The sequence below is a fragment of the Chlorocebus sabaeus genome, chromosome 16 (assembly GCF_047675955.1).
Source record: "Chlorocebus sabaeus isolate Y175 chromosome 16, mChlSab1.0.hap1, whole genome shotgun sequence".
In the NCBI taxonomy this organism is placed as follows: domain Eukaryota; kingdom Metazoa; phylum Chordata; class Mammalia; order Primates; family Cercopithecidae; genus Chlorocebus; species Chlorocebus sabaeus.
The window spans coordinates 48,695,237-48,716,294 of NC_132919.1; the positions used below are offsets into that span (position 1 = coordinate 48,695,237).

General features: G+C 60.4%; 2 protein-coding genes across 15 annotated transcripts in view; one reads left to right on the forward strand and one right to left on the reverse strand.

Moving 5' to 3' along the window:
- Positions 1–14,814, reverse strand: TMC8 (transmembrane channel like 8). 6 transcript variants are annotated; one of them, XM_008011572.3, is made up of 16 exons: positions 13,125–14,811; positions 12,251–12,707; positions 11,961–12,109; positions 11,511–11,660; positions 11,150–11,232; positions 10,501–10,637; positions 10,031–10,178; positions 9,329–9,499; positions 8,886–9,025; positions 5,916–6,039; positions 5,461–5,558; positions 5,087–5,270; positions 4,808–4,938; positions 4,555–4,713; positions 4,045–4,123; positions 1–2,136 (listed from the first exon to the last, which is right to left on the reverse strand). In XM_008011572.3, the coding sequence occupies exons 2-16, from the start codon at positions 12,397–12,399 to the stop codon at positions 1,858–1,860; spliced, it is 2,181 nt and encodes a 726-aa protein (XP_008009763.3). In that variant the 5' UTR covers positions 12,400–12,707; positions 13,125–14,811; the 3' UTR covers positions 1–1,857. The 6 variants fall into 6 exon arrangements, 2 of the variants coding, with proteins under 2 accessions (XP_008009763.3, XP_072861088.1); XM_073004987.1 differs by having other exon boundaries at positions 1,652–2,133; XR_012088830.1 differs by having other exon boundaries at positions 2,099–2,136; positions 4,045–4,713; positions 4,808–4,866; positions 13,125–14,813.
- The window catches only part of TMC6 (transmembrane channel like 6), a 19,819-nt gene continuing 10,390 nt past the window's right edge, over positions 11,630–21,058 (forward strand). Inside the window, exons 1-9 of one of the 9 annotated variants that reach the window (XM_073004981.1) lie at positions 11,630–11,678; positions 17,041–17,178; positions 17,300–17,427; positions 17,585–17,674; positions 18,053–18,211; positions 18,676–18,781; positions 18,942–19,038; positions 19,146–19,403; positions 19,747–19,937. In XM_073004981.1, coding sequence (XP_072861082.1) covers positions 17,123–17,178; positions 17,300–17,427; positions 17,585–17,674; positions 18,053–18,211; positions 18,676–18,781; positions 18,942–19,038; positions 19,146–19,403; positions 19,747–19,937 — 1,085 coding nt within the window. In that variant the 5' untranslated portion in view covers positions 11,630–11,678; positions 17,041–17,122. Of the gene's footprint in view, positions 11,679–15,146; positions 15,355–15,464; positions 15,632–17,040; positions 17,179–17,299; positions 17,428–17,584; positions 17,675–18,052; positions 18,212–18,675; positions 18,782–18,941; positions 19,039–19,145; positions 19,404–19,746; positions 19,938–21,058 lie in introns of those variants that run through there. The other 8 variants (XM_073004983.1, XM_073004980.1, XM_073004979.1 and 5 more) reach the window with 8 other exon arrangements.

The following is a 21,058-nucleotide window of genomic DNA, read 5'->3' on the forward strand; positions in this document are numbered from 1 at the left end:
AAAAGGTATTGTTCATTTAATCTTGGAGGCCACTTGGAGGAGCACAGCGTCTTTGTCTCGCCCTGGGTGAGCACACCGAAGCCCAGAGTTTGATGATTCCTTCAAGGTCTCAAAGCTTGTCTTATTCACAGTGCTCGGTGATGTACGTGGTTGGTTCTCAGTACAGTTTGCCAGAGGGCTGCTCTGATTCAGGAGGCTGAGGTGGGCCTGGGAAAGTGCATTTCTAACCTTTTCCCAGGTGATGTTGAGGCCACTGGTCCAGGGGCCACCTTTGGCCCTAAGCTGCTAATTAACAACATGAGTCACTTTTATCTGGTCCAGACTTGTCGCTACCCACCGACGGAACACAGAGCTCACCATTTCCCTCTTTCTCTCATCGCCAGATGAGGGCCAGAGAACCCTCAACCCCAGCACAGGGCCCAGCACCAGCAGCACTTCACCGTGTTTGCTGGTGAACTGATGGGTCATGTGATGCTGGGTGAGACAAGGATGGCCGAAGGAGAGGCGGAACTGGCCAAGTCTTTGATGACCATGTGAAGAAGCCCCCAGCCCTGAGGGTGAGAGACCAGAGCCTCCCGGATGCTGAGTCCAGGCCAGGAGTCCGGCCAGGAGTTGGTCACTGGTGGAGCTAGAGGCTTTTCAAGTGCATCCTGGGACTTCTGACCTTCCTTCCTGACACTTCGCATCCCCAGCTGCCGGTGAGTCACCTGGAAGCTTCGAAAAGTCCCGATGCCCTGGCTGCTGGACCAACCACATCAGAGTCGCTGGGCTGCGGCCAGCTTGTAGCAGCTACTCAGGTGTTCGCCAAGGCTGAGAACCACAGATTTAGAGTCACTGCAGCATGGCAGGGGTGGGGGTGGGAGAACAGGAGGCTTGGAAAAGGAACCTTGAACAGCCTCAAGAATATCAGACACAGCCTTGGGAGGGGGACCCAGCCCTGCCCTTGTGGCCAGCTGCCTCACCTGCCTGGGCCCCTGTCTGCTGCCCACAGTGGAGGCCCATACATACCACTAAGGCCCAGGCAGTGCGGGTACCTTCACGCCACAGATCCGCAAGCTTAGCTCAACCAGGGAGCCATGAAGCAGGCTGGGAGAACAGGGCTCTGCAGGAAGCCAGGGCTCTATTGAGTTTTCCAAGGCAGCTCTGTAGACGTGAGGCTGCTAAATTATAAGACTGGACGGAGAGGATTCCCGCTAGGGAAAAGCTGACCCAGCACCCTCTCACCTAGCTTCAGGCAGCCCCTCAGTCAGAGCCAGGAGCAGCCTCTAAGCCCCACGCTGGGGCAGTGTGGCTCTGGAGCCTGAGTGCCTGGGTTCAAATCCCAGCTCTGGCCCCGGCTGAGGCTGTGGCTTGACTGTCTCAGGTGAAGGGAGAGTAACAGGAGGGGATGATGCAGGCAGTTTGCTCTGGAACACAGAGCAGGCCCCCCAGGCAGGCTTGCTCTAACTGTGGCCAGCTCTTTCCTTCCTTAGGAAGTGGTCCCCAGACTCTTCTGAAGCTGCTTCCATCAGTAAACAACTTCTGAGGATTCCCAATAGATGTATGTGTATAAATTGCCCTCATGGTTCTAAAAAAAGTCAGAACACACTCTAGAAAAAAACTGCATTCATGAGATATTATACTAATAGATTATGTATATTATAAAAAACGTAATAAAAATAGACATTTTAAAGGGATGAGATCAAAATATAAAGGGAAAATTCCCATATGTTCTTCCTGCTTTGTGTGTCCGTCTTTGGGGACCCCTGAGGGAGGCCCTGGAGCCACTGAGGAGGGCGGTGGTTGCCAGGGGCCTGGAAGATGAAGTAAGGAGGCCTGGAGGGGCCCCAGGGAGGCTTCGGGGAGGCAGGGATCGGGTTACAGCTCTGCGACGCTGGGGAAGCGGAATCTACGAGCGGAGGCCGGGGTACCGTGCGGTCCAGGGCAAGTGGAACGCAGTCCCGAGGCATCCACAATGGAGGGGCCCGGCGGCGGGGCCCGGGGGCCCGGAGAGCCAGGGCACGGGAATCCGGGGCAGAAGGACCGAGGGCGCGAAGCTTGGGAGGCAGGGGACTTGGGGCCCGGAAAGTCGCTCAGGCCTGGCTCCGGCAGCAGTCGCGACAGGTCCTCCACCAGGTGCCACTTCTCCTGAACCTGCTGTGAGGAAAGCAAGTGGCGAGTTGCGACAGGCGCCGCTTCCCACAAGCGGGTGTGAGGACAGCAGCGGCAGCAGCTCCTCGGCCCAAGGGCCAGCCCGCACCCAAAGTAGCCAGAGGCCATGCCCCGCCCGAGACCACACCCTCCCAGGGCCACGCCCCACCAGGGTCCCGCCCCGATGCAGCCCTAGACCACGCCCTCAAGAGTCCCGCCCATAACGCAGCCAGATGCCACTCCCTCCACATCCCCGCCCGAGACCACGCCCTCCAAGGGCCCACCCCCAACATGCCCTGAGACCTCGCCCCACCAGGGTCCCACCCCATGCAGCTCTAGGCCACGCCCCCTAAGAGTCCGTCCCCAAGCAGCCCGAGGCCACGCCCCCGTTAAAGGCCCCACCCTGAGGCCACGCCTTAGCCATGGCACTGTTCTGCCTTCAGCTCTATTAAACCCCTGTTCCCAAGCCTAAAGTCGTATCTTTTTTTAAATTGTTTTTGTTTTTGGAAACTGTGTGTCGCTCTGTTGCCCAGGCAGGAGTGCAGTAGCAAGACCACAGCCCACTGCAGCCTGACCCTCTCAGGCTCAAGCGATCTTCCCACCTCAGCCTCCGGAATAGCTGGACCACAGGCACGCGCCACCACGCCCAACTCATTTCTTTGATTTTTAAGTAGAGACGAGGTCTTGCTATGTTGCTCAGCTTCGTCTCAAATTCCTGAACTCGAGCAGTCTTCACGCCTCGGCGTGAGCCACTGCACTCAGCCATATTACCTTTTTTTTTTTTTAATTTGAGACGGAGTTTTGCTCTTGTTGCCCAGGCTGGAGTGTAAGGGGGTGATCTCGGCTCACTGCAACCTCTGCCCCTCCGCCTCCTGGCGGAGCGGTTCTCCTGCCTCAGACTCCCCAGGCACCCGCCACCATGCCCAGCTAATTTTTTTTGTATTTTTAGCACAGACAGGGTTTCACTCTGTTGGCCAGACTGGTCTTGAATCGCTGACCTCAGGCAATCCACTCATCTCGCCCTCCCAAAGTGCTGGGATTACAGGCGTGAGCCACTGTGCCCGTTTATTTTATTTTATTTTATTTTATTTTCCCACTCTAATTGCCCAGGCTAGAGTACAATGGCGTGATCTTGGCTTACTGGAACCTCCACCTCCCGGGTTCAAGCAATTCTCCTGCCTCAGCCTCCCAAGTAGCTGGGATTACAGGCGCGTGCCACCACGCCCAGCTACTTTTTTTTGTAATTTTTTTTTTTTTTTTTTGAGACGGAGTCTCGCTCTGTCACCCAGGCTGGAGTGCAGTGGCATGATCTCCGCTCACTGCAAGCTCCGCCGCCTCCTGTGTTGATGCCATTCTCCTGCCTCAGCCTCCCTAGAAGCTGGGACTACAGGCGCCCGACACCATGCCTGGCTAATTTTTTTGTATTTTTAGTAGAGATGGGGTTTCACCGTGTTCGCCAGGATGGTCTCGATCTCCTGACCTCGTGATCCACCCGCCTCGGCCTCCCAAAGTGCTGGCATTACAGGCGTGAGCCACCGAGCCCGGCCACATTCTCTTTTAAAAAAATTAATTACTTATTTTTGGTGGAGACCGGGGTCTTGCTTTGTTGCCCAGGTTGGTTTTGAACTTATGGCTTCAAGTGATCTGATCCTCCTGCCTGGGCCTCCAAAACGCTGGGATTACAGGCAGAGGCCCAGCCCCTAAGGTCATGTCTTATCAGGTCTGGTTCCTGGTACCAGGAGCCTGAGCTGTTCTCTTCCTCCCCTTCCCCATCTTTATCTTCAGCCTGAGGCCACGCCCTCCAGTAGGAAGAACCCGCCTGACCCACTCAGACCTGTCTCAGGCCCTTGGCCACACACAGGGAACGGTTTCCACTAAAGCTGCTGTCCCCTTGCCAGCCCCGAGGACACTCACCCACACCAGCTGCTTCCGGAGCCTGTGGATGGCCCTGGCATTGGCCTGGGTCTGGGAGATGCACACCGTCAGGACGAGGCTTGGGTTGGAAGGGGATTCATGGTCAGTTGCCCCTGAGGCCACAAGCGCCTCTCCCTGACTTCCTCTCTCCCCACCTCAGTCTCCACAATACTCGGTACTGGGGTCTTCTCACTGCACACTGCTGTATCTGAGGATGGGACCCTCCTCTCCTTCCTCGAAGAGCCCCTCATCCCCTCACCTCTGGAACAGCAATAACAAGAGCTCAGCAGCTGCAGCTGCCCAGACATGGTGCTTCCCCAGTGATCCTGCAATCCCCACGGCAGCCCAGAGGGTGGGCCCAGGAGGTACCTGCTTTTCAGGGGCCCCTGCTTCCCTTGGCTTTCTGCATCTGGCTGCTGGTTGGGGGTGCACACAGGCTCACCACCCCCATGGAAGGAAGGACCTCTCCCTCCAGGTGCCCCCTCCCATGGCCCCTGCTGCCCTGAGCACCTGAGCATGATGAGGAGGGGGAAGCTGAAGGCGTGGGAGCCCAGGTAGCGGAGGGCACGCTGGCCAATGGGCGGGAGCCCAAGGGCCACCAGCTCTGGGACCACTTGCCAGGGGGCAGAATAGTTGGTGAAGAGGCCGCAGTCCCAGGAAGAGTGGATGCTGGAGAGAGATGGCCAAGGCGGGCTGGCATCAGGGTCCTGGGTGAGGAGATACCCCTGCCATCCTCTGGGTGTCCCCCTCCTCTTCCCCTCACCTGCTGACCACATAGCCCAGGGGCACTGCAGCCAGAAGCAGGCCCAGGAGGAGCACCAGCTGGAAGAAGAAGGTGGAGCTGGAGGCGCGGAAGGGCCGTGAAGATGCCCTGGAGTTCTTCAGGAGGGTGTACTGGGGGCGCAAGCAACAGCAACAAGGAATCAGAGAGTTATGCAGACCCCAGGAGGCTGACACCCAGGAAAGGGGACAGGAGGCAAGCCCCGCTCAAGGCATCCACCCAAAGGCACGAACCCCATACCCCCCAGCCATGAGCCGACACCTTCTTGATGTAAAAGGTGAGGAAGAGGAAGACGCTATTCAGCAGGGGCAGCAGGGGGCAGTAGAAGAGGCCCATCCAGGTGACCGTCTGCCCCGCCACGATGTCCAGCACATTCTTGGGGACCAGGAACTCCTCTCGTTCCAGCCAGGCCCAGAACCGGCCTGAGAACCGGTCCACCAGCAGCCTGCAGGGATGGGAGAGTCCAGGTACCCACCACTCCAGACAGATGCGTGGGCCATATTGGCCATAGCCACAGCCTGCCACTCACTCCCAGGCTCCATACTGGACCCGCTCACCCTTGGCTGTAGCCACTGGCCACCCCCAACATGCCCGTGGCACCCCTACCCTTCTGGAGGCGTCACCCCAGGGCTCACCTCCGAGGCAGGGTGACCAGGAAGGCGAAGGCCACGGTGAGGAGAAAGTTGAAGATACTCAGCTTGTACAGCTCCTCCCCCACGGAGTTCTCCCAGCACTGGGGTGCAGGGGAAGGGGACCTGTCACCACTCATGGCCTCCCGGCCCTCCCTTCCCTTAGCCTCCTATGGGGGGTCTCTGTGGTACAGGTGCCTTGCCTGGTGTCTGATAGAATCGTTAGGTTGAAACCCAGGCCTTGAGGATGGGATTAGAGCAGGAAGCCTCACAGCCAGGGCAGCCATACTACACCATGTGGCAGCAGTGGCGCCCCCTGGAGGTGTGCCATGGTGCAGGCAGTCCTGCTCACAGCTTCTCTCAAAGGTGACTAAAGGGGCAGAAACAGGGCTCTGCACAGTTTGAGGGGAGCTTTTGGGGAGAAGGAAGGGAGAGACAGGCTCCGCCGGGCTGCCAGCCACCTGATAGTCACAAGCGTTGTAGCCGTAGGACTCACAGCTGGTCTTGTCTCTGCCAATGCACAGTATGGTCTGACCCAGGGAGAAGGAGAACATCCCCAAGCTGGCCAGCTTCAGCACCACACACCTGGGGGTAGGGACCTTGTCAGGTGGAGGGGCCCAGGCACACAGGCACTGGGCTCCCCCCAGGCTACAGGTGTGGCTGATGTCTTGAGTGGGATCATGTTGTTTCCTGGGCCCAGTCTCCTTCCAACCTGCTCTGTCTGTGGCAACGTGGTCCAAAGTGTATTCTCAGAGTCTGAGTCTCCAGGTGATTCATGGGAAAAAGGGTTCTGTGGGGGGTTTTTTTGTTTTGAGACCAAGTCTCACCCTGTCACCCAGGCAGGAGTTCAGTGGTGTCACCTCGGCTCACTGCCACCTCTGCCTCTTAGGTTCAAGCGATTTCTGACTACATTTTATATTTTTAGTAGAGACAGCGTTTCGCCATGTTGGCCAGGCTGGTCTCAAACTCCTGACCTCAGCTGATCCACCCGACTTGGCCTCCCAAAGTGTTGGGATTACAGGCGTGGGCCACTGCGCCCGGCCAAGGGTTCTGTTTTTAAATCAGTTTGAGAAACACTGCACAGTCCAGCCACGTTCCCCCACACCCACTGTGGAGAGGCACATGCAGCAGGCCCTGCAGTGGAGAAGCCTGTGGCCTTTTCAGGGTCCCGACTACAGGCGAGCTCCTCCTTTCCTCTGCCGCCTGTGGACATCGAAGCCCACTGACACGAGCTTGCATGTCATAAACACATGCCACACGTATGTATTGCACAATGCATGACCAGACCAAATAGGTGTGATTGTCTAAACGAAACATCATCGCATGCACGTTATCTGTTTTACCTTTTTTTTTTTTTTTTTTGGAGATAGGGTCTCACTCCATTGCCTAGACTAGCGTGCAGTGACGTGATCACAGCTCCCTGTAGCCTTGACCTCCTGGGCTTAAGTGATCCTCCCGCCTCAGCTTCTTTAGTAGCTAGGATGGTGTGCCACCATGCCCAACTAATTTTTTTGTAGTTTTTGTAGAGACGGGCTCTTGCCACGTTGCCCAGGCTGATCTCAAACTCCTGTGATTCTCCCATCTTGGCCTTCCAAAGTGTTGACCTTACAGGCATGAGTCACTGTGCCTGGCCACGTGTTATCTCTGAGGGGACATTCCCACTGCTGACACGGGGCTAGAGAATGGCTGGGAACAGTGGTTCTCCTGTTGAGGGAGCTAGGGGTAGGTGAGAGCATTTTTTTTTTTTTTTTTTTTTTTGAGATGAAGTCTTACTCTGTAGCCCAGGCTGGAGTGTAGCAGCACGATCTCGTCTCACTGCAACCTCTGCCTCCCAGGTTCAAGCGATTCTCCTGCCTCAGCCTCCCAAGTAGCTGGGATTACAGGTGCGCGCCATTGCACCCGGCTAATTTTTTGTATTTTCAGTAGAGATGGGGTCTCACCATGTTGGCCAGGCTGGTCTTGAACTCCCAACCTCAGGTAATCTGCCTGCCTCGGCCTCCCAAAGTGCTGGGATTATAGGCATGAGCCACTGCGCCCAGCTGGTGAGCGCTTTTTAACTTAAAGACAGGGTCTCACTCTGTCACCAGGGCTGGAGTGCTGTAGTGGGATCACAGCTCACTGTGTCTTCAAACTCCCGGGCTCAAGCCATCCTACTGCCTCAGCCTCCCAAGCAACTGGGACTACAGGCGTGCACCACCAAGGTCAGCTAACTTTTTAATTTTTTGTAGAGACAGGGTTTTGCTTTATTGGCCAGGGTGCTCTTGAACTCCTGGGTTCAAGCAATCCTCCCACCTCGGCTTCCCAAAGTGTTGGGATTATAGGCGTGAGCCACTGAGCTCAGTCCAAGGGCTTATTTTTAAAATCTCCACTTCGTTGAACACTTTGAATTTTTAGGTTTGTTTTTGAGACAGGGTCACATTCTGTCACCCAGGCTGGAGTGCAGTGGTGCACTCTACTGCAATGTCTCCCTCCCAGGTTCAAGTGATTCTCCTGCCTCAGCCTCCTGAGTAGCTGGGATTACAGGTGTGCGCCACCACACCTGGCTGATTTTTGTATTTTTAGTAGAGACAGGGTTTCACCATGTTGGCCAGGCTGGTCTCGAACTCCTGACCTCAGGTGATCCACCCGCCTCGGCCTCCCAAAGTGTTGGGATTACAGGTGTGAGCCACCATGCCGGGCCTCAAATAATAAAGTTTCAAAGCAAACCAAACACAGCTGACTTTGAGGAAGCAGAGGGAAAAACAGTTAGGGCAAGTGACGGGTGAGGGTGGTGGGAGGCAGAGAAGCCGGTGGGAGTTCAGGTGGGCTTTACAATAGAATTTCTGGGGCTGGGTGAAGGGTGGAGAAGTAGGGGGTCTAGACAGGGCCTAAGTACTAAGGCAGAAGATGGCAGAGCCTGGGGGGTGGTCCCAGCTGCTCTGGCGGGAGGATCACTTGAGCCCAGGAGGTCGAGGGCTTGCTTTTGAACTTGCACCTGGTAGGCACGATGCGCTTGACTTTGGCTGGGCGCTTCACCCATGTGAACCTCAGTTTCCTCATCCCTCAAAGGGGGATGAGGATGGTCTGGACTTTATGGGTCACGTGAGGGTTGTCCAGGTAAGGGGAGTACACTCTCAGGGTGTAGAAGCTCTGCATGTCCCGTGTTGCTGGTTTTCCTGTGTGCAAAGCCCATTCCCAACACCCCTGGCCACAGTCCCTTGCTCCACTGAATGGCCAGAGCTTGGTCCAGACTGGCGACTTCCTTCAGAGGCGGGGGATTGGAAAGTCTTAGACCTGGGGACGATGAGGTCGTGTGCCGTGAGGTGTCTACCTGCCTTCCCTTGGGCCACTAGTGAACAGGGAAGCCTCTCAGCTGGGGACCCCAGGTGCCAGGTGACAACCAAAACAGAGCAACAGGATGTAGACTTGTCCCCACCAAGGGTGGCACTTACCACATCAGGGTGAGGTTGACTTCCGTGTTGGGAGGGTAGTTCTCCAGCTGGACCAGGAATGTGAACAGGAGGGGACCCAGGAAGTTGACCAGGGCGATGACCCCAGGGGGCAGGTACTGGAGCAGCAGAAACAGGGACTCCTGCAGGAAAAGGCAGGTCAGGGGAGCCCGTGTGCTGGGGGGCCCCTGTCAGCTCTCTGCCCCCCATGGCCTCCTAAAGTGTAACTCTGGGGCAGGCCCAGAATAGGGAAGACTGTAAGCTATTCCCTTTGGCAGTCTGGCAGTCAGTGGGAATATCCAGTGGGAGTCCGCCTGTCCTGGCCGTGACCTGTGGCCACGACCGATTGAACCTCTCTGAGCCTCGGTTTCTCATCTGTAAAATGGGATCATCTCATCTCCCCACGCAGTTCTGGCCAGGATTAAATGAATGCAGTTGCCTAGCACCTCCTTGTTGTCCTGTGAGTACTTGGTAGCCCAGAAGATGGCGCTGATGGCCCCAACCACCAGGAGCCCGATGAGTACGTTGACCCGCAGGTAGGAGAGCAGGTGGCAGGCCCTCTGGGCCCGGGTCTGCTGCTGCATCAGCTGGAAGCGATGGCCCTCCTCCAGCTCCACCTGCCAGGAAGTGTGGGGACAGGGGCAGCTGCAGGCAGGGTGGGCGTGGGAGGAAAGGGTGCAGGAAACGCTCTCACATGCCCTCACAACCGTTCACACTCACATACACGGTCACAAACTCTCACACTGTCACGTTCCCAGAGACACTCCGATTCACACATTCACAGGAGTGCTCACCGTCACCCATTCAGTCACATGTGCCCTCACATGCACACACATTCACATGCTCTCTGTCATGCTCCCACAGGCTCCCACACATGCTCACACACACTGGGACAGTCGCACTTGCTTGCACACACCTGGAGCTCATGGATCTCACACTCACACACATCTGCAGCTTGTGGATCTCACGCACTCACTCGCACACACACCTGCAGCTCGTGGATCTCACACGCTCGCTCACATACACACCTGCAGCTCGTGGAGCTCATGCACTCGCTCGCACACACATCTGCAGCTTGTAGAGCTCACGCACTCGCTCACACACACACCTGCAGCTTGTGGATCTCACGCACTCGCTCGCACACACACCTTGAACTCGTTGCTGATCTCATGCTGCTTGATGATGGCCGCTTCCTGCACCCGGATGCAGAAGTCCCACGAGGAGAAGACCTTGGCGCTGAGAGGTGCCTGATAGCCCTGACCCAGCAGAGTCTTCTGCGGCAGCCCCTTCACCATCCTGCGGGGCAGGAGACCAGGGGCTGCTGGAGGAGGGGCACCTCTACCATCCAGCCTCAGCCTTGGCTCGGCTCTGGGCCTGTGGTGGGGAGGATGCCTGCAGCCCCAGGTGCAGGTTCTGGTGAGTGAGGAGTCGGGGTAGGGATAGGGGGGCAGTGGCCCTGTTCCTAAGGTCTGCGGCCAGAGCCTGGGCTGAGGAAGCACCTAGGAGCCTGCTGTGCGAGGCCATGGCGTTCCTGCCAGTGGGAGAGTACACTGCCAAGGAAAGGGGGATCGGGGAAGATTCCCCCATGAAGGGTTGAAGGCATGGGCTTCGCTCTCACCGCCGCAGAGTCCCACAGAAGCAGAGAAGCAGGCAGGCCAGCGGGCTGAGGAGGTAGGCCAGGCGGATGCTGTACACCGAGCTGCTCTCAGGCCCCACTCGGTACGCACCATAGAAGAGATAGGTGTTGGTGAAGGCCTGGGGACAGCGACGAAGATACCCAGCCCGGGTGAGCGCCAGGCTCAGCTCAAGTGCTTTCCATATATGATCTCGCTAGCCTCCGTGCAATCCCCTCATCAGGTAGGGAGTGTCCCATCTTATAGAGGCCCACAGAGGTTCGGCAACTTGCCCAAGGTCACAGGGCTTTGAGAAATAGAGCCAGGACTGGAACCCAGGAGCCCCCATTGGTAACCACTCGATGGCTTCCCAGGATGAGACTGGGGCACTTTTCCCCTTTTGTCCCTGGCACCGCCTACACCAGCTGGGCTCCGAGGACCACGGGCATGTGTCCATGAGTCTATGTTGGGCACAGTGGCCTGAGCCTCTCTCTAACCCCACCACTGGCCAGGCCAGTTTGTCTAGGTAAGACCATCCCCTGGGGATCCGAAATGTCCCTGGAGGAGTAGAGGTCCTCTTAGACTTGTGGCCCCTGAAGCCAGTTCCCTGGGTCTCCCAGACTCTGGACCATAGCCAGGACAGACCTCACTCACCCTGCCAGTTAAAACATGCCAGAGTTGATTGTGGAACCTCAAAACGCCAGGCTGGGACTGGCGGCTGCCAGGGCACTGGAGGGCTGTTGAGGAGGAAGGAGGTCAATAGAGAGGGATCCCCAAGGCATAGGTGAGGTTCTGTGGCTACTGCTCCGTAACCCCCAACCCTGGGGAGGCCTGAGCAGGGGGCTGAGGATGTGCCAGAGGTGTGCCCCACAGAAGACGGGGTCACGGGGAGAGAGCCCCGGGGCCGGCACAGCAGGACCACGCCCAGGGTTGTCCCCACGCTCTGGGCCCTGGGCCAGCCCTTCATGGCGCAAGTGGACACCGCAGCACTTCCCCTGGTGGGTCGCGCACTCACTCAAGTTCAGGGCGGGGCCTGGGTCAGGGGGGCGGAGCCAGGCCAGGGGCAGCAGCACGAAGCTTGCCGTGAGCAGCAGGCTCAGCAGGTTGAGTAGCAGCAGGAAGCGGAGGAAGGTGAAGTAGGACCGGATTCCGGTGCCGAAGAGGCCTGCAGGGGGAGAGCAGGGTGGGTCAGGGAGGCTGGGGCCGGGCTGAGAGTCCAAGGGCGGACCCACCGGACGGGGTGGGTGCCCGCCCGAGTCCGGAGGTACTGCTGACAGTCACCTGGGGGCGCTGCGGGGGCTCGAGGTTTGCGGTGCCCGCGGGCGGAGGGGGTGGGAGGGGGGAGGGGCTGATTGGTCGGGGGACCCGGGCGAAGGCAGGTGGGATGATGCCACCCTTCTTTTTCCGATTTGGGCAGTGGGGCTCCAGAGAGGGCAAGGGGAGGCGCGGTTCGCGCGGGTCCTACCCCCGATCTCGTAGAGCGCCGCTTCCCAGAGCCCAAGGCCCCGGGCCAGCCTCTGCGCTGCCTCCCGCAGGCGCCTTTCCACCGTCTGCCGCCGGCGCTGCCACCTCTGCCAGCGCAAGGTCTGCACCCCCGCGGGCTCCCGCAGCTGCCTGGACGGGGGTGGTGACGGGCGCCCCTGAGTCACCCGCCCTGCCCACCTGGGCCAGGCAGACGGGGTGTTCCCACCCCATCCGACGGGGCAGCCTCGCAGCACCCCCCCACCCACCGTCCGGCGCCCGCGTGGCACCCACCAGATGAGGCGCTTGTCCATCATGGCATAGGGCAGCCCGCGCACGGGCACCCCGGAGCAGCGCAGCCGCTCCATCTCTGCCTCCCACAGCTCCTCCGGCTCCGGCACCCCAGGGGCCCGCTCCGATGGCACCGATCGCAGCGGCAGCATCTCGGCAGGCGTGGGTGGAGGCCGGGGCGCCTGGCTGCCCGTGGTGGGGATATGAAGCCCCAGGTAGATGAGCCGCAAGGCCTCGGCCCTGGCCTCTGTGCACTCTGGGCTGGGGGCGGGTCCGTCCTTCCCCTCTGCGCCGGCGTCGGGGCCTGGGTTCCTGCAGCCCTAGGGTCCACTTGCCCGGGTCTGCCGCTTTGCCGCCTCCGGGGCGCAGAAATGAGAGAGAATCCTACTGGGGTTGAATTCGGGCCCAGTCCCGCTCCAACTCTCAGAGGGACACACAGCCACGGCCTCAGTCTCCCCATCTGTCAAGGGCATGGAAAGTCGAGACTGTCACAGGCAAAGCCAGGACCTGCTGCACCCCGCACCCATCTGTGCCTGTGCCCACCTTCACCCTGAGGATAGACAATTCCTGCTCTTCTCCACGTGCCAGTTTGCCCTTCAGGAAGAGCCTGTGTCCCAAACCCCACAGTTCCTGGGACTTGGCATCTGCCGCATCTGACTCTGGATGGCCGGGGACCCCTTTCTGTCTTCCTTCTAGTGGTCCAGCCTCCAGGCCCGGGTCTGTCCAGATACCCCGGGAGCCCCCGATGAGGACCTGTGGCTACAGCCCCAGCCATGGGGACAGGAGCAGGGACCCACTGCTGCCCTTGTAGGGCTCTAGCTGGCCCTCCACAGCCCCTCACCCTCTGCATTCTCTCTCCACTTAACATCCAGCTCACCTGGGGACCGAGGGACTGAGTCCCTGGAGGAGTACCCTTCTCAGACGACTCCTGACAAGCCAGGCAGGGCAGTGAGGGAGCCCAGGGGAGGGGTCACGTGACAGGAACCCCAGCTTCCCTCTCCACTACCTCCCTCCTCCCCTCCCACCCCATGGTTTCCTCTGCTCTAAACTGAGGCGGACCAGGCACTTCCTGTGGGCCCCTGAGATGCAGAGGTGAAGGTAACAGGCATAGGCCACTTAGCCTCCCCGGGAGCTCTGTGCACGCTGGGCTGCAGGTGGCCCGCCCTTCCTCTCTGCACAGGAGTTGGGGCCTGGTCTCTTGCAGCCTGAGGGTCCACTGTCCTGGTCTGCCCCCTGGCTGCCTCCAGGGATGCCCAGCCTGTGACTGAGGCCCTCTCCGTTCAACCCCTTCCAGCCTGGAGAGGCAGGACCTGACCTCGAGGCCCGAGTTGGGAGCCTGACATGGGTGGGGATACGGACGGTGGGGTGCAGGGGCCAAACTCTTTATCTGCCTGCCACAGAGCCCCTGGAGGGTGTGATAATGACAGGATGGTTGGCTTCCCTGAACCTGGCTGCTGGGTTTCCAGATACTCTTGGTGTTACTGCTGGACTTCCCCCGGTCATTGGCGCTATCATTTGCCAACGCCCAGGCCTAGTACCTGCCCATAGTTAGTGCTCAGGGATTGGCTCCATTCATGCTCTCCCAGGCTAGATATTTAAGACATAGTTTTGCCAATTCCCTGTCCTCAGGCCCCTGGGAGGCCCGCAGCCCTTCCTCTCTGCTCCCTTTCCACCTGCTATAGGGCCCAGTCATCAACCCACTCAGGTTGAATGTTCATAGCTTTTTCTGCCTCTCTGCCCACCTCCTTCCTGGTTTCCAGACACCTTTCTGTGTGTCAGGCCCAAGCTGTGTGCTGGTGCTGGGCACACAGTGGGTTGGGGTAGGAGGGGGCACAGAACCACAAATGTACGTGTCAATAGGAAGTGGCAGGTGCTCCACCAGGGTTCAATCTGGGGAGGCTCCCCAGAGGAGGTGGCATTCATGCAAATTCAGTGTGGGTATGCAGAGAGGGGGAAGCAGTGGGAGGAGAGAAAGGGGCTGGGCCTCCATGCTAGGGTGCCACTTGCCAAGAACCAGCTAGGGGTAGCCATCTGAGGACCACACTGGCAGCTGCAAAAGGTCCGAAGCTTGGCCCCTGCCTGGTCCTCGCTTTTGCCTGCCTGCTCTCACCTGCAGCAGCGCCCTGTCCTGCCTGCCTGGGCTCCAGCTCACATTCACCCTGCCTGCTTCATGGCCTCTCCCCACCAGGAATGACCCTCCCTTCCAAATGGGCTTGGGGGTGCCATCTTAAAGCCAGTTTCCTCCATAGAGTTCCCAGGTGGACCACCAAGTCTCCTGCTTTGACTGGGGCACCCAGATTAACCTCTCAGCCTCAGTTTCCTCATCTGTGAAATGGGAGAATATCAGTGTATACCTTCCTGGCTCATGGGAAATAACAGAAAACAGGGCAATGGGTACAGCACCTGGGGACAGTCACCTAGGTGTCAGCATGTCGTTTTCATCCCCTCCTCTCCACACAGCACACAGGAAGTGAGCCAGAACTCTTGCTAGATAAACAATGAACCCTGCGCAGGTGTCAGTAGGGGCAGATAACCAGGCTCCCCCAGCGGAGGTCGGGGAGAGTCAGCAGGAGGCTTGGGTGGGGGGGGGGGTTGCCTAATCTGGCGTGAGAGACTCTGTTCCTGGGGCTTTCAGCGGCATCTTATTTGGACAATCCCCAACCATGGGAAGCAGATGGGTCTGGAAGTACTGCCCCTTTTTGGAACTTGGGGAAACAGCCTCACAAAAATTGGGTATTGGGTACGTCAACCAGGGACTGGAATGAATCCAGACACTCGGCCTCCATGGCCCAGCTCGGACCTCAGGAGGAGGGGTTGGAAGTTGGCAGGGGAGGAAGGCACAGTCACCGCGGGGCGCCCAGAGGGGGGGCAGGGACGCCGCGGGCGGGGCCAGGTCACGTGATAACCGGGGCCCGCCCGCCCCCCCACGTGGGCCGGGAGGTGCGGCTACCCCCAGGCCCCGCCAGAGCTGCGACTGGCCCCGTCGCCCCCTGGGCCCTTTGCCACTCCCTCGGGAAGGAGAGCCGAGCCCTTAGTTCCCGGCGGCCCTTGCAGGGCACAGGTGAGCCCTGGCTGCGCGCGCGGCCCCCCTCCCCGGCGCCTCCCAGGTGAGCAGCCGCGATTCCGGTCCCGGGTCCTGCCAGCCCCGGCTGCTGCTCTCATGCGGGGACAGCGGAAACCGCCCCCGCGCCCCCCCCCCCCCCCCGCCGAATTTCTTTCGGCCTCTGAGGCCACTTGGTAGCCGAGTTCCCTCCCCGGGTGCTCCCGGAGCTCCCAGGGCTTGACTCTCCGGCTCGGACAGAGCTGGGAGCGGCAGGGGCGCGGAGGACAGAGTGGGGGGCCAAATCTGCAGCCCCCACCCAGATCCCCCAGCCGAGCTCCGGGGTACTGGGAGGGGAGGGACAGGGACAGGGAGGCCGGCTGGGTGGGTTCAGTGGCCCCCGAGTTGCAGCCGCCCTGGGCTCCAGGGCCAGGTTGCAGCTCTCACTGGGTAGCGGCTGCTCCCGGGGGGGCTCGCTGCCGGATGGGGTGGGGGTTCCTGGAAACGGGCGCCGCCCAGCCCTCCCCACCTGGCTCAGGGCTCAGGAATGGTGCGCCCGGAAACTCCGCTGGACTTGCCCGGGCCTCGGGGCGGGGTGCTGGGGTGTCGGGTCCCCTGAGCTTAGAAAGGCCTGTCTGGAGGAAGGGATTCCAGCTTCAGAGACTGGATGAGGCGTCCTCAGGCCCCTCATTGGGCAGCTGTCCCGTGTTAGGCTGGGTGGGGACCGCCTCGAACCCAGCTCTGTACTGATTTTCCCACCTCTTTGCGCCTGCTGGAGGGAGGGGGTGGTGTGGGGCCTGGGCCCGAACATGGCACCCTGGACACTGAGGGAGGGCACCATCTGGCCCTGTGACTGGCAGCCCTGCAAGGAGCTGCTCTGTCGGGGCACCCGGGCTTTGTCTGTTGGAGGAATCGCCCGTCAACCCGGCCGACTTTGAGCCCTGAGTTCCTGAGAGTGAGGGCAGGAGCGGCCCAGGGCAGAGGCCGGCAGGACTCGCTGGTGGCTGGGAGCTGAGTCCTGGCTCCACTCCCATAGGGTGAATAGGCCCTGAGCCCAGGGCCCCAGGCAAGGCTGCTCTGGTTACAGTTGTGCTGGGTGACGGCAGAGCCAGGACAAAGGAGGCCTGTTGAGGTCCTGGCCACACCTCCCCAGCTGGCCGCCCTGGGATGATGGAATGCAGGGGAGTGGGTCTTCTGAGAACATGAGGACCTTGGCGCCCTGATGGGGGTGGCCTGGAGTGACCGCTGTGTGGGGGAAGAGCCTCCTGTGCTGCTTCCGCCTGGGGCTGGGGGCAGTGAGGGCTCCAGCAGCTAATTTCCTCTGGAGGAAGTGCTTTGGGGTCATAGGGCAGATGCAGAGACGGCCTCCAGCCTGCCCTGACCTTTCTCTCCAAAAAGGAGGTGTCTCGTGCCAGAACCCTGGGAATGGAGGTCCTGAGAGGGGCTGTGTCTACAGGCACCCCACCTCTTCCCCATTTCCCAGGGACTGGCGACATCGAGGAAACAGATGGGGAACTGCAGACCCCACACCCTTCCTTCCTCTCTCCCCTCTCCAGACACTGGAGGGGCCCCCATTCCATTCTGACATGAGGCTAGTTTGGTGCCTGACCACGTGTCTACCTGGGGTGGTAGGGGGGCAAACAGGACTGCCTGGGCTGTGAGTGGCACCTCCCGTGGTCCCCCGGCAATGGCCGGTGTGAACGCCCACCAGGCACTGAAGGCCAGCCCTGGCTCTGTGCCCCTGTCTCATCAGATGGGCAGCAGGAGGCTCTGGAGGTGGCGCCCAGGCTCTGAGCTGCCCTAGGTCTGCAGACTAGTGGGCGTTGACCAGAGACATGGCCCAGCCGCTGGCCTTCATCCTCGATGTCCCTGAGACCCCGGGGGAACAGGGGTAAGTGCTCTGGGGCTGGAGGCTGGAATGTTCCACCCCTCACGGAGAGGTCACTTGAGTAGGGGCCGCTGGAAGGAGAGAGGCGGCTGTAGCCTGACCGCCCCCCCATCAACCCCCTCAGCAGCCAGGAGCCCAGCCCCTACGATGAAAGCGAAGTGCACCACTCCTTCCACCAGCTCATCCAAGAACAGAGCCAGTGGGCGGCCCAGGAGGGGCTGGAGCTGCAGCAGAGAGAGCAGGAGGCCACAGGTAAGCCCAGGCCTGGATGCTGGGCAGTGTGGACCAATACTTGGGTGCCCCAGCCCCTCAGGACGGGTCTCCCAGCTCTGCAGGCATGGGATGGGGTAGGAGATACTGTGGCCAACGGCATCTCTAGGACCCCTGGCGAGTCTTTCTTGCTTTGTAGGCAGTGGTCAGCAGACGCTCCGGCGGCCCGAGGGCACCCAGAGCACGGCCACACTCCGCATCCTGGCCAGCATGCCCAGCCGCACCATTGGTGAGTGGGACCCCCGGCCCCGGCCCGAGTTGACCCCAGCCCCTGGGGCTGGGCTGGGCTTCCCGCCGGCATCTCCCTGGGTAGCGGCTGCTCCCGTAGCTCAGAGTCAGGCCCAGGGCGGGCTCCTAGCCCACCCCGTCTGTCGCTTGGAGGCCCAGCACAGCCCCATGTGGCCCTCTTTGGGTTCTAAAAATGACTCCAGAGTCGTCACGGGGTAAAAATAGGCTTTCGGAACGCAGTGGTGCCCGAAGTCTTTGTTGGAAGGATTTTCCTGGGTCCTGGGAAGGGATGAGGGATGGGGAGGCCTGTGGTGAGCCCTTCCTGGAGGGAGGGAGGCCAGGCCTTGCTCGGCCTGGCCCTGCCCAGCTGCCTCCGTAGGCCGCAGCCGAGGCGCCATCATCTCCCAGTACTACAGCCGGACGGTGCAGCTTCGGCGCAGGAGCAGCCGGCCCCTGCTCGGGAGCTTCGTCCTCTCTGCCCGGCCCAGCCTCCGCCTGTACGACCTGGAGCTGGACCCCACAGCCCGGGAGGAGGAGGGTGAGTGGGCATCGGAGCCCCAGTCCCAGGCAGACACCGGCCTGAGGTGGGGTGCAGGAGGCCAGCCTGGCCGGGGCGGGGGCTGGGGTGCCGCAGAGCCAGAGGTCCCTCTCCTATCCCTTAGCCGCTGCCTGAAGGCTCCCCCGTCCCTCTGCAGGGACTCATGGGGACAGGGAAGTGGGGGTCTTACCTCACAAGTGTGTTGGAGTGCTTGGCAGGTTGTGGCTCTGGTCCCTGAGTCAGGGACTGTGTAGGGGAACCAGGCCCCTCTGCTCTGTGAGCTCCCTGCTTGTCGCAGTGGCTGACTGAAGCAAACACATGGATTGGTGATTCAAGCTCAAATAAGGGCACCAAGGTGTCTCGGGACGGTGCCGCAGGGACGCACAGGCCTGTCCAGGGTCCTGGCTGCAGGCGGCAGGGAGGGGCACTTGAGGATGGGCAAGACCTGCCTCTCCCTCTTGCAGAGAAGCAGAGCCTCCTGGTGAAGGAGCTCCAGAGCCTGGCGGTGGCACAGCGGGACCACATGCTTCGAGGGATGCCCTTAAGCCTGGCTGAGAAACGCAGCCTGCGGTGAGCAGCCCCGCCCCTGCTTCTGCACCCCCAGACCCACTTCCTCAGCTGGGCTGGGTGGTGGGGGAGAAGGGGCTAAGCCAGTGGGTGACTGGTCTCCAGGAAGGGGAGAGTCAGGCCCCTCATTGGTCCAGGCACTTATGGCTGCCTCTGTCCCCAGAGAGAAGAGCAGGACCCCGAGGGGGAAGTGGAGGGGGCAGCGGGGCAGCGGCGGGGTCTGCTCCTGCTGTGGCCGGCTCAGATATGCCTGCGTGCTGGTAGGGGCCCCTGGTCTGCCCTGGGGCTGGGGCGGCTGGGCAGGGCTGGGGTGGCGTCGGTGCCTCCAACGGCCTCACCCTCACGGCCTCTCTGCCTGTGCCCGCAGGCCTTGCACAGCCTGGGGCTGGCGCTGCTCTCCGGCCTGCAGGCCCTGACGCCATGGCGCTATGCTCTGAAGCGCATCGGTGGCCAGTTCGGCTCCAGCGTGCTCTCCTACTTCCTCTTCCTCAAGACCCTGCTGGCTTTCAACGCCCTCCTGCTGCTGCTGCTGGTGGCCTTCATCATGGGCCCGCAGGTCGCCTTCCCGCCTGCCCTGCCGGGCCCTGCCCCCATCTGCACAGGCCTGGAGCTCCTCACAGGCGCGGTGAGGAAGCCCTAGGACTGGGGTACAGGGGGGTGCCTGTCTTTTGCTGCCCTGGTACCGTGTCCCCTTCTTGTCCCAGCTTCCCTGGGCCCCCAACCCTTGGCCCGCTGTGACTCCAGGTGGCCACAGCCAGCTCCCTGCCTCCCCCTCAATGCCCCTTGATGCCCATCGTGCTGGGGTTCCCATGGGGCTGGGAGGCCCAAGATTGCTGTGGCCATGGGCCCTCCCTGTTTCCCTCTCGGCCCCTGCCTGGCCGCCTCCTGCTCTGCCTCTGTGGCTGTCAGGCCTGAGGGTGGGGTGCGGTGTGGGGAGAACCCTGACTCATTGGCTCTCCCTGTGGCAGGGTTGCTTCACCCACACCGTCATGTTCTACGGCCACTACAGTAATGCCACGCTGAACCAGCCGTGTGGCAGCCCCCTGGACGGCAGCCAGTGCACACCCAGGGCGGGCGGCCTGCCTTACAACATGCCCCTGGCCTACCTCTACACTGTGGGCGCAGGCTTCTTCATCAGCTGCATCACCCTGGTGTACAGGTAATGTCTCCATCTCATGACCTGGGCTCCGAGCTCCACTCATCCATCCATTCATCCTTTCACCCATTTGTTGATTCTTCCCTCTTTTCTTTCTTCCTTCTATCCATCTACCTGTCTGCTTTCATCATCTCACCTATCCACCCATTTACTCACCTATCCACCCATCCACCCACTCACCCACTCAATTCACCCACCCATTCACCCACCCATTCATCCATCCATCCACCCATCCATCCACTCACGCATCCACCCACCCATCCACCCATTCATCCATCCACCCACTCACCCACTCGATTCACCCACCCATTCACCCATCCACCCACTCATCCACCCATTCATCCATCTACCCACCCATTCACCCATCCACCTACCCACCCATCCATCCACCCGTCCATCCATCTACTCACCCATCCACCCACCCACCCATCCATCCACCCATTCATCCACCCATTCATCCATTCACACACCTATACATCCATCCATCCATCCATCCACCCACCCATCCACCCATTCATCTACCCACCCATCCATCCATTCATTCATCCACCCACCCATCCATCCACCTACCCATCCACCCATTCATCCATTCACACACCTATGCATCCATTCACCCATCCACCCATCCATCCACCCACCCATCCACCCACCCACCCATCCACCCATTCATCCACCCACCCACCCACCCACCCATCCATCCATCCATCTACCCACCCACCCACCCACCCATCCATCCATCCATCTACCCATCCATCTACCCACCCATCCACCCACCCATCCACCCACCCACCCATCCATCCACCCATCCATCCACCCATCCATCCACCCACCCATCCACCCACCCATCCACCCATCCATCCACCCACCCATCCACCCACTCATCCACCCATCCACCCATTCACACACCTATGCATCCATTCACCCATCCATCCATCCACCCACCCATCCATCCACCCACCCATCCACCCACCCATCCACCCACCCATCCACCCACCCATCCACCCATCCACCCATCCACCCATTCATCCACCCATTCATCCATTCACACACCTATGCATCCATCTACCCACCCACCCACCCATCCACCCATTCATCCACCCACCCACCCACCCATCCACCCATTC

What these genes read in the sequence shown, in the direction of transcription:
- TMC8 (XM_008011572.3), bottom strand. Translation starts at nt 12,399, where the DNA reads ATGCTGCCGCTGCGATCGGTGCCATCGGAGCGGGCCCCTGGGGTGCCG. An exon ending in AGGCCCCGCCCTGAACTTGA is followed by an intron (nt 11,233 to 11,510) that starts GTGAGTGCGCGA and finishes CCTCCTCAACAG; the next exon opens with CCCTCCAGTGCCCTGGCAGC. An exon ending in CTGGGCTATGTGGTCAGCAG is followed by an intron (nt 4,714 to 4,807) that starts GTGAGGGGAAGA and finishes ATCTCTCTCCAG; the next exon opens with CATCCACTCTTCCTGGGACT.